Raw genomic sequence first — 14,967 nt, 5'->3', positions numbered from 1 at the left:
ATAAGAGTTTCCAACACCAGCTATCACGCGAGCTGGATTCTAAGCGGCAAGCAATGTTCAACTTTTTGGAGATGTGGTTTACAAAATTACATGCTAGAATATGCTTGTTCTTTTCTGATTTTCATTTCGGTATTATTTATGATTAAGGTGCTATATTTTTTAAGTTACAATTACTGTAAACAAAAAAAATTATAATTATAAAACTAAAGTTAATGATAATTAATAAATATAAATTTTAAATAATAATTTTGATAAATTATTAAAGATATAATATATTTTCTATCATATAAATAAAAAATTAAATCAATATAACTTTTAAAATATAATAATTATTATTTATTAAATATTTTAATATTATAATTTTTAAACTATAATAGCTATTAATCCTTGATTCCTTCGTGGTACTACGTTTTTTAAATCTAGCGGTCCTGCCACGTGGTATTTCATGACCATCAATCGTGCCTCAACTCAAGCTTTTGATTTTGGTCACCAAACTCCAAGCCGCCGAAGAAAAAGATAATTGCATCTCTCGCGTCACGCGCAGTACATTCATCATATATTTTCGCTGACAATATTTGAAAGGGTAAGTAAAGACTCATAAGATATCAATAGTCAAACGTCATTTTCTTGTATTAATTATTACGTCTCTTTTAAAATGCATTAAATTTGAAATAGAGATTATATGAAATCTCGGGACCGACCATTAGGACGTTAATCTTTTTCATTTTCTTGCAACGCAAGGAAACGAATTTCGCTTTTTTTCTTTCTTTTTTGTTTTTATAGTTCGTCTTAAGCATTCTTATAATTTAAGCATTTATTATATTTTGACCTCCATTCCAGTCCAACCAAACAAAATGAGAAAATTTTCTCATAGTCACATTGTCGACTGGAGTCGCCATGTGTTATGTGCTATTGAACTCAACTCAAACTTTTGCTCTCTTGGTCGCCATCTCCAAGCCGACAATGAGCAAGGCGGGACAATCGCCCGACAGATGCTTCTTTTCTTTTATTCAATCTTCTCTTTTCTTATCTTCAACTCATTTGATCAAATTTATTCTATTTATTTATTTTTCCATTTTTGTTATTTTGTAACGCCATTGGCCATTACGATTTTACGAAGATTCAAGACTGTCAAGATTTTTCCTCCAAGTGACGGTAAAAAATTGTTACCGTAAAGTTTCATCTTTTTACGTTTTCACAGAGAGCAAAAATGTTTCTTTTTTTTTTTTAATAATAAACAAAAAACAAGGGGCGGAAGGTATCAAGGGACGAGAGAGTAGGTGGCGACTTGCGATGGGCGCACGCGCATCCACAGGCAGTCGAATAGAATATCCACTAAAGAAGAGCTCTGGCGGGTTATTATCAGATATATTTTTATTTTTATTTTTTTTGAAAAAATAAATAAATTAAACGTAATTAACCATCGCCAACACACGCCTTTCACGTTGCTCTGTCCGGACGAAGAAACTAATCTTTAAAACAGAAGCCCCGGGTTCCCAACCCCACCACCAATTCAGGTTTTGTGACGCTTGTACCAATAAAATTACTCACCTGATTCTTCTTGATGATTAGGCTGGGGTGGTGAAGCACTGAAGCAAAAGTTTAGCTCATTATTCCCTATCTCTTTCTTTCTCACACTTGCTCTTCTCCTTCCAACAAAGAATTCGGAGTTGCTGGCTTGGTGGGAGGTGTGGTGCGGCCATTCCATTTCCATGAAGTTCGTAGTATATTCGAAGAGGGAAAGAATATTTCAGCCATAGTGTAAAGGATAAAGTATATAATATATGTGTTAAATAATTAGCGTAATAATAATAATAACAATAATAATATTTGTTGTTACATTATCGTTGAGTATGATCATGGTTGTGGGCGCGGGGTGTGAATAGTAAAGCAGGGGTGTTGGCGGATTAAAATTTAATTTAAAATAGATTTAAAAGAGGGTAAATGTCAATAGCAAAAGAGCCAGAACAGGTGTTGAAGATGAGAGGGGGATCAGTGTTAGGGAAAAGAACCATTCTCAAGAGCGACCATTTTCCCGGCTGTCAAAACAAACGCTTGACTCCTCAGATCGATGGCGCTCCAAATTACCGCCAGGTTTGTTCCTTTTATTCTTCTGATTCTCTTCAATCCTTGTTTCTAGAAATTTCTTCTTCAAAATTTCTAGAATTCTTTTGCATTTCCTTAATCTTATTGCTTTTGCTTTCTAGTGCTTTCTTTCTTTTCTATGGCGGATTTAGAGTATACGTCTATTCGATATTCTTTTCGAGCCTATTGCCTAGATTTCTTGTAAATGCTCGTATTTGTTATTAAATTAATTGCTTGCCAAAAGTATGGTTAAAGCACGTTAGAATAGGATTAGGTCTTTGAAACTGAAGTTGCCGGTTCATGATTTTTTTTCTTTCCTTTCTTTTGAAGAAGAAGGTCATATGTAATTTCAATTTTATAGAGGCTTTAACGTGCTTTTTTCATATGGTATCTAAGGATTTGTTTTGAAGTTCTTGGATATATAGCTTTTTGTTTAAATATGTCTTTAAGCATGTTTTCTGATGCAGATGCTGTTCATGCTCCTTTGGTCTTACGTGAGTACCCCTTTAGATCATTAATTTGTCTGATGAAAAAATGAATCCTCTTACAATTGTTTAATTACCTTCTTTTTCCTTTTTTTTTTTTGGGGGTCTTTTCTATGATTACTATTAGGCGGACTCTTTACGTGTTCACGGTGTTGCGATACCAACGATTGAGGGAATTCGAAATGTTCTTAAGCATATTGGTGCCCAGAAAGATGGAAAGAGAGTGCAGGTTCTTTGGATTAGCCTTCGTGAGGAACCGGTAAAATTTGTCAGCATACAAATTTTACTTGTTGTTCAGTATGTGATCATAATGCTGTGATTTAGTTTATGTTTGGGATTTGCATGACTGATGAAACATCATGATCATTGTGGTATCAGTTTTTTATCTTTAGTACTTCTGTATTATAGAAACTTCAATCCATGTAATGTTGTAGGAAATTCAATCCATGTAATGTTGTAGGAAATTTGTCTCATTATTTTTCCAGAAGCTAAGAGAAAAAACTGCCCAACATTTCAGGAGAGACTAAGTAGTTATTTTTGGAAGTAGAGAGAGTATGAAAAAGAAAACCCTAATAATTTGTTTCAGAACATTCTAGGTTTCAAAATACGAATGAATGAACACAATCCTGCAATGTTTTGAATTTAAACCTCATTGAACCTATAGTAGTATATTATTTTTGACCCATTGACAGTCATGTAACTTTTAGCTAGTAACAGTAGTTTAGCTGCTTCTGATGGAATGTGCCTAATTCATGTGGGGAAGAACACCATACTCATTTCTTATGCAAACCTATAGCATTCATGGGGACCACCGTTTATTAGTCTGCTAACCAGTAGAGTCCATGGATGGTGGGTTGTTATTCTTTCTGTCATCAATAGATTCAGAAAAAGTTGTTATCATGGATTTATTATGATATGTCGATCTTATTATAGTTAATAGAGCCCTCATTTGGAAGTGAAAATTCATAATCATTACCTATAACGCTAAGAGATCTCAAAAGAGGCAAGACTCTGCCTTTATTCACCGACCTTCTTTTTCATTCTTGGTGAATGCATACAATCAGAAGTTTGCTCTCTCCCCTTCAGACTGTAAAATGAATACAACAGTGTGGTTTCTGTTGCTTACGCCAATAGCGGCGATGATGCCATTTGATAATGCCATTTTGCCCCAACTCAATCCTCAACATTTATTGTGCCTTTGTTCTGATGTTATTTATCACCTTTCCAACACTGGAATGAAATTTTACCTAGTGGTTCTGACATGAAATCATCATTGTGCAGAGAATAGAGAGATTATCTTTCATTTTGCTGAGTGATTATTGAATCCCAACTTCAATGGACATGCATGGAATTAAAATTAATTAAACAAACACTTACTGGACTTAGAAATTTTCAATAGAAATACGGTATGCTTTTCAACACTGTACTAAGCAATTTCTATAAAGAAGTAATACCAATAATTTCAACTTTAGACTATCGACTTGCTGGACTGTGGTAGACTTTAAATGTTGTTTGACGTGTGATAATTTGATCAACAATATAAAAGTGAATTCGTTTAAGTTTATTTGTTTTAATTTTTATAGCATCATATTTTTGATGCAGGTAGTGTACATTAATGGACGTCCCTTTGTTTTGCGTGATGTCGGAAGGCCCTTCTCCAACCTCGAATATACAGTATGTAATTCCATGGAAATTTCACTTTAATTTATGGGTTATTTTTCGCCTGCCCCCATATGTTTCAACAAATTTTGGCGCTAACCCTAATGTTTCAACAACTATCACTCCACACCCTAATTAGTAAATTTTGCCATTAACTTCGATGGAATTGTCAGTGATTTGAGTAAAAGACTTGTTTGCCCTTCATTTCAAATGCTGTTACTGAAAAATGAAGATGAGGCTGGGAAGCATGTGTCTTCTACAAGTTTTTCTTCTTTTTTTTTTTGATAAGTACAAGTTTTTCTTCTTTACTTGAAGCAAATGAAAGGAAAATTTCATTAGATTATTTTATTGAACTTGGCCAAGTGTTTGTTGAAGTCACTGTACTTCCTCACGGAACTGTGCAGCACTTGTAGGGGATGAAATTTTCAGTTTTTTGGGTAATTTTCGAAACAATTTTCCTCACTCGTTTGTGTCACACGTCATTTTTCACCTGAGCACCGATACACTGCCACAGTCAAACCCACAAAGCCTACAGCATTGTTTTAATCTTTCCCAAACCTCGCCATTTTAAACCAACATAAGTGTAAATGAAATAGCAAACCAATCGTCATCTTCCAAGGCTTATCCAGCAAGCTAACTTTCCAATTTTCCAAACGAAATAGCTAATCGAATTCACCAAATCATTTTATCCATCATGCTGGAACACCAAAAAACTAACAAATCAGGGAATCGATTTTAAAATTAATTTATATTTCACCATCAATTCCAATTTCAATATTGACCAAGTAAAATTATACCCAAATCAATTGATAAGCTTTGTGTTGTGGTGGCTGTACGAGCGGCCAGCAGTGTAGTGGTGCTTTGTGGCATGGGGGCGTAGATGTTTGGTGGTAGTGCTCGGCGGTCACGAACCGACAATGGTGATGGTGGATGAAACCGAAGCTATTTAAAATAAATTTGGTGAAGTGTGGAATATGAGTTTTGGTAGATTGGTGAGGTGAGTATGCTTGTGCGCATTTTGATTTGGATGAGCATAGATTATATCGATAGCGTTTGGTTATAAAATTCAAATTCAGTCTGCAGGCTTCTGGTGTCAGTTGGGGATCTTGTGAGCAAACCATCATTTTCCCTTTTACCCTTGTTCCGTCAAAATTAACTGCGAATTTTGTTGATTAGGGTGTGTGGTGATAGTTGTTGAAACATTAGGGTATGCACTAAAATTTGTTGAAACATATGGGGACAGGCAGAAAATAACCCTTAATGTATTGACATAATTCCTGTCTTGTCTCTCTCTTTATTTTATTTTCATTTTTTAAAGCATGTACGTCTGCATGCATTAAGCATTGCAATTTTGATGTTTTCCATTTGTGAGTGACTTAATGATTTGAATATAATGAAAAGCATGAATTGGATTTTTAAGTAATATTGAAATGAGATGACTGGCATAAATACTTTCAATACATGTCCATGAACTACAATATATATTGGAAATCACGTTTTTGGCATGGTACTGATAATTTATTTTGATATGCTAATGAGATAGAATATACTTTGTTTAATGATCTGGTTTTTTAGAAGGATTTTGGAATTTAAATTGTGATATACACATTCTTGCTATGTATAGGTTTTACATGCTTACCACCTACTAAGGGTCCCCGCAAGTAATTATCATAGTTTTCATTTCTTGCCAATCAGTCATGACTTTCTTTTTTGGAGTAGGGAATCAACAGGGCTAGGGTTGAACAGATGGAAGCTCGATTGAAAGAAGACATTATAATGGAAGCTGCAAGGTACATCCTTTGGTCCTATGCCCTGTTAGTCTTTATGTACCTATAATGGTTCTATTTGTCTTTAGCACCGGTTACTAATGCTTCTCGTAATAGAATATTTGTTTTGGACATTTGACATAGCAGATTTGGAAATAAAATCCTTGTCACTGATGAACTGCCAGATGGTCAGATGGTGGACCAATGGGAACCAGTATCATGTGATTCTGTGAAGGCACCGCTAGATGTATGATGCTAGGCCTTTGCTTTCAATTTGTGCAATTAGAAAGCTATCTTGTTGCAAACTTGTTATGGTTGCAAATGTGTTCTTTGTTGTAGGTGTATGAGGAATTGCAGGTAGAAGGTTACCTTGTTGATTATGAACGTGTTCCTGTAACTGATGAAAAATCACCAAAGGAGCAGGATTTTGATATCTTGGTGGGTTTTCTTAATTTACGTCTTATTTTAGGATTTGTAACAGTATATGTTTTCATGAGAACCGGGAGTTACCCCGTTTCAGCTTGTTGACTAATTTCTTTCTTGTTATTTGGAGAAAGTATGAGGATTCTTTCTTCTTTGATTGTTCTCTCTCTCATGGGCTGACATGTATGCATCCATCAGATCACTGAGAAACTCATTTTTGCACCTGGACAATTGCCACCAAAATATTTAGTGTGTTTATCTAGTCTGATAATAACATTTCTCTTAAGTCTTAATGATGGTGGTTCTGCTCATGGCGTGGCCTATATTATATGTAAAAATTTAACAACTCTGGATTTGAAGTCGCGCTGACAGTATACATCCATTCTTCAGAAATTTCCAGAAATAATATTCTGCGCTTTCTTTTTGTTTTCAGGTTGATAAAATTTCTCAAACTGACTTAAACACAGAGGTAATTTTTAACTGTCAAATGGGACGTGGACGAACTACAACAGGAATGGTGATTGCAACGTTGGTTTACCTCAACCGAATTGGAGCTTCTGGTACCCTTGTATTTCCTTTACTCAAACATACTACACCATTTTTGCTATCTCTAAATATATTCCATAACTATTATCAGTATCACTCAATTATTATACTATTTCTCTCTCTCTTACAGTATATTCCATCACTATTATCAGTATCAATTTATCTTTTCATTATCTTTTTGTCAATATTGATATTATGAGAAGGCAATTGTGTCCTAGGACCATGGTTGTTGCTGCAGCCCATCTGCTGTATACTTGGGACTGAAACTTGATTGGTATGTCAGGGAGCTGGAGGATTTCATGTGTCTAGATGCAGTGCAATTATATACATACATATATATATATTTTAAATAATAAATTGATCAATCAAACTGATATATAAAACTATTTATTGTCCATGACTTGGATTAGGTTTGATCCATGTTTTCCTAATCAAAACTTCGCCGTGTCACCAAGGCCCATCTTAGTTTGAGGTGTTGAGCACTTTTAAGGATTTAGAGGTTGACGAGCTTATTAGTAGGTGTCAGTACATGAACAGGAGAGGAGTTCTATCCTGCATAGACATGAAACATGCAAATATATGAAATAGTTAATTGGAACCTCCTATGTTTAGCGAAACCAGTGCATGGATTTGTCTCCTCTTGGTTCTATCCTCGATATACAGTGCTATCTTAGGGAGAAAATACCTTGTTGACTCTTTTAATGGGAAAAATAAGAAATATATTCAGGTTTGTGAAAATTATTTTTGATTTTGTTAGATCCGGTTATATGATTAAATATATCAAAAATAGCATAAAGTTAAGTATTCTGGCCAAAAGACTCTCTCAAAATTTTAAACCAAAGTAGGTGCTCACTCAGCTTCTTGATTGCTTGACCATTCAAATACTGAACCACTACAAAGTCCGGCATCAAACATAGGTGGAATGCAAAAAACATTGATCTGTAGGTGGTAAAAGAAAACAGAAAAAAAGAAATATAATAGGCAATTGGAAAGGTGACTTGGTTTTCTTTCAACGTACCATTGTGTCTGATTTGCTAAATGGGTGTAATAGTTTGATCGTTAAATAATAATGTATACTTATGTAGTATGTTCACATAATATAGGCATCCCAAGAACAAATTCAATTGGCAGAGTTTTTGACTCCGGTTCTAGTGTTGCCGATAATTTGCCAAACTCAGAGGAGGCAATTCGTAGAGGAGAATATGCAGTCATAAGAAGCTTGACACGGGTCTTAGAGGTATTGATCACTAGTTTGTTTATCCACTTGTTTAAATTTATCATTTTCTTTGATCTTTTTATCAAGGGGGAAATGTCTTTAGGGTGGTGTTGAAGGCAAAAGACAAGTTGATAAAGTAATTGACAAGTGTGCCTCCATGCAGGTATGGTTCTGTAGATATATCAAACCATTTGGTTATAGCTTCTAAGTGTTCTAGTTTCATGAAAGTTTCTCCGAGTTAGTTTGCCTTCGTTGTTTTGTACTACATCATTTTAAACTGTTTATGTATAAGGTATATTTTAATTTTCAGTTTATGGGGTTTTCACCTCATTGAAAGGTTTCTTTACTGAATTACAGAATTTACGTGAAGCAATTGCCACTTATCGAAATAGTATTCTGCGTCAACCAGATGAGATGAAGAGGCAGGCATCACTTTCTTTTTTCGTGGAGTACTTAGAGAGATATTACTTTCTCATATGCTTTGCTGTATATATTCATACAGAAAGAGCAGCCCTTTGCTCTAGTTCTTTTGGTCATAGTAGTTTTGCTGACTGGATGAAAGCCAGACCTGAGTTATATAGCATTATCCGCAGGTACATATATACAAGTAGCTATTATGCAAAAGTTTCCTTTCTGATCAATCGATATGTCTCTTTAGACATGCACAAACTTACTCAACCAAATTTTATTCCCAAAATAGCCGGAATCACGCAAGTCTTTTCTCTCCTTTCTGCCACATCGCTTGCCATAATTCTATATCAGTTATTGATGAACGAGATCTCTTTTCACTATGGCCTACATCATTTCATGTCTTCCATTTCTGCTTAACGTCCCTATCACTTGAATCAAGTCACTCTTTAGAAGCGAAGCTTCTATAGGTCCATGCTGCCCCTGATCAGTTTTAAATATGTATTTTTCCTTATCACACTATATGACACAGATAATGTCTCAAGTGCCTGATTGTTTATAAATGTGATGCCATATTTTCTGTTCCATCAACTAAAAAAATAGATGATATCTTACTATCTTAGGCATTGTTTAATGTTTGCTGTATTACTTCTTTTGCTGAGCTTGTGCCCTCTTTTAGGTTGCTCAGGAGAGATCCAATGGGTGCTCTTGGGTATGCAAATGTGAAGCCATCTCTGATGAAGATGGCTGAATCTGCGGATGGCCGCCCTCATGAGATGGGGGTCGTTGCTGCTCTGAGGAATGGGCAAGTACTAGGAAGTCAAACTGTTCTTAAAAGTGATCATTGTCCTGGTTGTCAAAACCAAAGTTTACCAGAGAGAGTGGAGGGTGCACCCAATTTCAGGGAAGTTTCTGGGTTTCCAGTTTATGGAGTTGCAAATCCAACTATTGATGGTATTCGATCTGTCATTAGGAGGATTGGCCACTTCAAAGGTTGTTGCCCAGTGTTTTGGCATAATATGAGAGAAGAACCTGTTATCTACATCAATGGGAAGCCATTTGTCCTCCGTGAAGTTGAAAGACCTTACAAAAATATGCTGGAGTATACGGTATATTTATTATTTTCTCCATACATATATAAACTTCATTGAAGCGGATGATGTACATGATATCGCATTTAGGCGCAGAGTTGGTTTACTTTATGCGCTTCACTTGGATCCATATCAGAGTAAGATGACACTAGAAGTTTATATAATTACAATACTACAAGTGTTGCTCAATATCTAAAAGGAGTGCGGTAATTAAAAAACCAAGTCCATGTGCAGACAATGCTTTGGTGAATATGCATGGTCTCATCACTAAATGGTGGCCAGCAGTATTGTCTGTTTGATCAAGACACAGGACATTGCTAACTATTTTACAAAGCACAGAATTTCTATCAATTTTGTGATATTAAGAAATAGGCACAACAAGGATGGCATACTTTGTTTTTCTTCTTGTGTGTATGTGTCTGTATTTTGTTAAAAGCAGAGTAAAAGCTATCATAAAGTGTACTATTTCTCATCAACTGTTGTGTCGCTGCTGTTTGAGTGTTTCACTGTGGTAAATTATATTCTTATTAAGGACATGTTGAAGTAGTTTTGGCAATGTCTTAAAATAATGTGGAGCCCTTATCTCCTTTTTAAGTGTTATTTGTTTTTAACTGTTCTGAATTTCCCTCATTTTGTTCAGTCATAACTGGTGAAGTTCGAAAAATGATATGTGCATTCAGGGAATTGATCGTGAGAGAGTTGAGAGAATGGAAGCTCGATTGAAAGAAGATATTTTGCGAGAAGCTGAACGCTATGGTGGTGCTATAATGGTCATTCATGAAACAAATGATGGGCAAATATTCGATGCTTGGGAACACGTGAGTTCTGAGTCTGTTCAGACACCACTTGAGGTATTCAAATGCTTAGAAGATGATGGTTTTCCCATTAAGTATGCACGTGTGCCAATCACTGATGGAAAAGCTCCCAAGACTTCTGACTTTGACATGCTGGCTGTGAATATCGCTTCTGCTTCTAAGGATACTGCTTTTGTTTTCAATTGTCAGGTTAAAGCTTTTGCACCTTAGTTGCTTCTGTTGTTTGGATATGGAGGTGTTCACTATGTTCTATGTATTTGTCTGCTTTATGCTTTCATTTTTGCTTACATTTGTTTTCTATTTATTTATATTACAGATGGGTAGAGGAAGGACAACTACTGGTACCGTCATTGCTTGTCTTCTGAAGCTTCGAATTGATTATGGGAGACCCATTAGAGTTCTGCATGAAGATGTGACACATGAAGAGTTAGACAGTGGGAGCTCAAGTGGTGAAGAAAATGGAGGCAATGGTGCTGCATCAACCTCCAGTATTTCAAAAGTAAGAAGTGAAGGAAAAGGCCGTGCATTTGGCATAGATGATATCCTGTTGTTGTGGAAGATAACAAGATTATTTGATAATGGAGTCAAATGCCGTGAGGCCTTAGATGCTATTATTGATAGATGTTCTGCTCTGCAGAACATACGTGAAGCTGTTCTACATTACAGAAAGGTGTTCAATCAACAACATGTTGAGCCAAGGGTTAGGATGGTAGCACTTAGCCGTGGTGCAGAGTACTTGGAACGGTACTTCCGTTTAATTGCCTTTGCGGCTTATCTTGGAAGTGAAGCATTTGATGGGTTTTGTGGACAAGGAGAATCTAGGATGACATTCAAAAGTTGGTTGCGTCAAAGACCAGAAGTCCAAGCAATGAAATGGAGCATAAGAATAAGGCCTGGGCGATTTCTTACTGTTCCTGTAAATCTTCTTCTCTTGATTTTTATAGTAACTCAAGTGATAAATGAAAACATGCTCTTTTTGTTTCTGTTTTATTTTTTTAAAATCTTTTTTAATGACTTGAAAACATGCTTGCATACTAACTTTGCTTTTGGGTTTGCAGGAAGAACTGAGAGCACCACAAGAATCCCAGCATGGAGATGCAGTAATGGAGGCCATTGTCAGGGCACGTAATGGTTCTGTTTTGGGGAAAGGCTCTATACTGAAAATGTACTTCTTTCCTGGTCAGCGAACTTCCAGCCACATACAAATTCACGGTGCACCACATGTTTACAAGGTATGTTTGGCTGTTTCAGAACTGAGTCTGTGGTTAGTATTTCCATTATTTTTCTTAGAGTTGGCGACCAAAATATTGGCCTTAGTATAACCATGATATGATCTTGAAAATTTGTCATGTGCTACAGAACTTTTAATGTGTGAGTGGGGTTGTAAAAGCTGGTATTGGATGTGAAGTACTGATAGCATTCTGATTCTCGCTTGCCAAATGGTGACAAATTTATAATTTTGATCACAGTTATTAATTGTCTTGATTTTTTAAATAGTGATATCTAAATGTAGAATGATATTCTTCTTTCATGGAACCTGTGGCTGATGAAAATGCCTTGACAACAGACATCCACACACTGAAGGACTTGATCGTTTGAACTGCATCACAAGGGGTGGATGTAGTCCAGGATATACGTTCTTAAGCACATAAACAAGACAGTCCAGAGACTGCAAACATGTTCTGTATTCCATCACAAAAGTCTGCATGTGGATTGTAATATAATTGTGTACATTTTGCGCTTGTTCCTGAATGAAATGGAATTCTTTCAACGCCTCTTATCAAATTTTAGTTTGACTTAGGATTACTTCTGTATTTCACAGTATCTGTTGATACATGATACTTTGCTAGTTCCTACCACTTTGCACAATGATGGGAAGGTCCGCTCATTGTTTGGATCAGGTCATGCTGTTTGGTTGTGATCTAGTTCTTTTTAGTGTGGAGAATCACATAATAAAGATTGCATGACAAGCTTTATCATTTGGTTATTAACAAAGCAAGTTTATGGTATAATATACTACTTTAAGGCCAAAATTTTTATTTGCTTCAGGTGGATGGATACCCTGTGTATAGTATGGCAACTCCAACAATTTCTGGTGCTAAAGAGATGCTGGCTTATTTAGGTGCCAAGACCAAAACAGAAGGATCCTTTTCTCAGAAAGTTATATTAACTGATCTGAGAGAGGAAGCTGTTGTTTACATTAACGGCACGCCATTTGTACTCAGGGAGCTCAATAAACCTGTTGATACACTCAAGCATGTGGGAATTACCGGTCCTGTGGTGTGTCATCGCTAACATGTTTTTTATTTTGTGAATAAAATTAGTTAGCCAAATAATTTTCTCAGCTTTCTTTTTTCAACTATTTCGAAGGTGGAACACATGGAGGCACGACTAAAAGAAGACATATTAACTGAGGTCAGACAGTCTGGTGGTCGAATGCTTTTACATCGTGAAGAATATAACCCAGCATCAAATCAGTCCAGTGTTGTCGGATACTGGGAAAACATCTTTGCAGATGACGTGAAGACTCCTGCTGAAGTATATACTGCTCTGCAAGATGAAGGATATAATATAACTTATAGGAGGATACCATTAACGCGAGAGAGGGATGCTTTGGCTTCTGATATAGATGCAATCCAGTACTGTAAAGATGAGTAAGTATCCATACCTCCTATGTTGCCTACTGTCAGCAAGTGGCTTTTTATTTGTAATTTTAGAATATTAACTGAGTTCATGTCACAACCGGTGCTAGTAAATGAGACATATACTTGCTTAGATCAGCATAAAGTATTGATTTATGAATTATGTAAATCAGTAAACAAATTAACAGTCATTGAATTAACATCATTGCTTTTGAAATTTTGCTACTGTTAAGAAAAATGTCCCTGTAACTGTATCTTTTTTAGAAAACCGATTAACATGTTTAAAGATACTGTTTTGCTCCTGTTTCATAGTTTCTTCTTCTTTTATTCTTCTTCTTCTTGTTCATTTATTTAATTTTTTCTATGATTACAATTTCATCTATTCTGTCAACAACCAAGAAATTCAATTATTAAAAGGTCTTATTAAATGGAATTACTTTTGAAGATGTAATTAAGCTAAAATGGATTTTTCCTTTCTTAAAAAGAGTTGCCGAGCCTTGATGGAAGTAGGATGAGTTTCTTTGGGGCTTTGTGTGTATTTTTCTGACCTTGTTTTGGTTCATGCAAACTTAATGACTATATACAAAGAAAATTATTCTTCAAGATTACTGGATGTGACTCTTGTCTGGAAGATTTTCCTAATGTTTTAATGATGATAAAACTAAAAGTAATTTTTTTAACAGCTCTGCAGGTTGCTACCTTTTTGTTTCACACACGGGGTTCGGAGGAGTTGCATATGCAATGGCAATTATTTGTCTTAGACTTGATGCAGAGGCAAATTTTGCATCAAAGGTTCCACAATCTTTGGTTGGCCCACATCTACCATTGACGTATGAAGAGAACTTGCCTTCTTGGGCTTCTGATGAAGAAGCGCATAAGATGGGTGACTATCGTGACATATTAAACTTAACGAGAGTTCTTGTCTATGGTCCCCAGAGCAAAGCAGATGTCGACACTATCATCGAGAGGTATTTAATTTGGGAAAGTGATACTCTATGGCGTGTTTTGGCCTGCAATTGAGGGACCTTTTAATTCTTGATGGTGCTGAGTTTGTTCCTTCATTTTACAGGTGTGCAGGTGCAGGGCATTTGCGAGATGATATTCTGCATTACAGCGAGGAACTTAAGAAGTTTTCGAATGAATATGATGAGCAACGAGCATACCTCATGGATATTGGTATCAAGGCTTTAAGGTTGGTTTACACACCTCAAGAAAACAGATTACAAATTTTCCTGATTGATTTGTTTTACTCCCGTTGAGTTCTGACTTGGATCTTAATTGAATTAGTTAAACAATTCCAAACTTGTTGCTAGAAATGATTTATCCTTTCTATCACAAAAAAAAAAAAGAGGAATTCTTTCAAATGCATTCGTGTCCGATGGAAAAGCTCAATGATATTTTAATGCATCGGCCACTGGTTCTCATCAACCTTTGTTTGAAGTTTATCTGTCCATTCATGCATGTGTTTTACTGGCAGATTGGCAGGTAATTGTTAAGTCACAAGTAACCAGCTCCTTTTCTGCATTTGCAGGCGATACTTTTTCCTAATTACATTCAGGTCATTCCTTTACTGCACTTCGCCAGCTGAAATAAATTTCAAATCATGGATGGATGGAAGGCCTGAGCTTGGACATCTGTGTAATAACATTAGAATTGATAAATGATTTCATAAGAGTATAATGATGATGTTCTTCAAATGTATTTATTGTACAGTTGGCGAAGCCTGTTTGTTTCTTCAATGTTATAGCTTCTTCCCCTCTCTCCTGGACCCCGGAGAACGGTTTCTTCATTTCACATAATAGGCAAAAAGTAGGTCTCTCACTTGAGTGTC

At 35.9% G+C, this 14,967-nt stretch overlaps 1 protein-coding gene across 5 annotated transcripts; it reads left to right on the top strand.

Annotated features, from left to right (window-relative positions):
* The first annotated feature begins 1,262 nt into the window (after positions 1 to 1,262).
* LOC102614894 (uncharacterized) lies at positions 1,263 to 14,895 on the top strand. Of its 5 annotated transcripts, XM_025092484.2 has the most exons (21): positions 1,263 to 2,094; positions 2,553 to 2,579; positions 2,698 to 2,829; positions 4,173 to 4,244; positions 5,949 to 6,019; positions 6,143 to 6,242; positions 6,335 to 6,433; positions 6,852 to 6,978; positions 8,068 to 8,201; positions 8,284 to 8,343; positions 8,538 to 8,773; positions 9,268 to 9,697; positions 10,360 to 10,683; positions 10,811 to 10,993; positions 11,132 to 11,410; positions 11,553 to 11,726; positions 12,544 to 12,774; positions 12,865 to 13,148; positions 13,820 to 14,104; positions 14,206 to 14,328; positions 14,668 to 14,895. In XM_025092484.2, the coding sequence occupies exons 1-21, from the start codon at positions 1,945 to 1,947 to the stop codon at positions 14,798 to 14,800; spliced, it is 3,654 nt and encodes a 1,217-aa protein (XP_024948252.2). In that variant the 5' UTR covers positions 1,263 to 1,944; the 3' UTR covers positions 14,801 to 14,895. The 5 variants fall into 5 exon arrangements, with proteins under 5 accessions (XP_024948252.2, XP_024948253.2, XP_006491436.2 ...); XM_025092485.2 differs by having other exon boundaries at positions 1,264 to 2,094; positions 8,538 to 8,602; positions 10,811 to 11,410; XM_006491373.4 differs by having other exon boundaries at positions 1,265 to 2,094; positions 10,811 to 11,410.
* Positions 14,896 to 14,967: the final 72 nt, after the last annotated feature.

Source organism: Citrus sinensis, chromosome 3 (genome assembly GCF_022201045.2).
Source record: "Citrus sinensis cultivar Valencia sweet orange chromosome 3, DVS_A1.0, whole genome shotgun sequence".
Taxonomy (NCBI): Eukaryota; Viridiplantae; Streptophyta; class Magnoliopsida; order Sapindales; family Rutaceae; genus Citrus; species Citrus sinensis.
The sequence above is the reverse complement of the archived record's forward strand: the minus strand, read 5'-3'. Positions and strand labels throughout refer to the sequence as shown.

Excerpts from the sequence above, each read along its gene's own strand:
- LOC102614894 (XM_006491373.4), top strand. The coding sequence starts at position 1,945 with ATGTCAATAGCAAAAGAGCCAGAACAGGTGTTGAAGATGAGAGGGGGA. Across the intron at positions 4,245-5,948 it reads TCTCCAACCTCGAATATACA|GGAATCAACAGGGCTAGGGT; the intron begins GTATGTAATTCC and ends TTTTTGGAGTAG. Across the intron at positions 11,727-12,543 it reads GTGCACCACATGTTTACAAG|GTGGATGGATACCCTGTGTA; the intron begins GTATGTTTGGCT and ends TATTTGCTTCAG.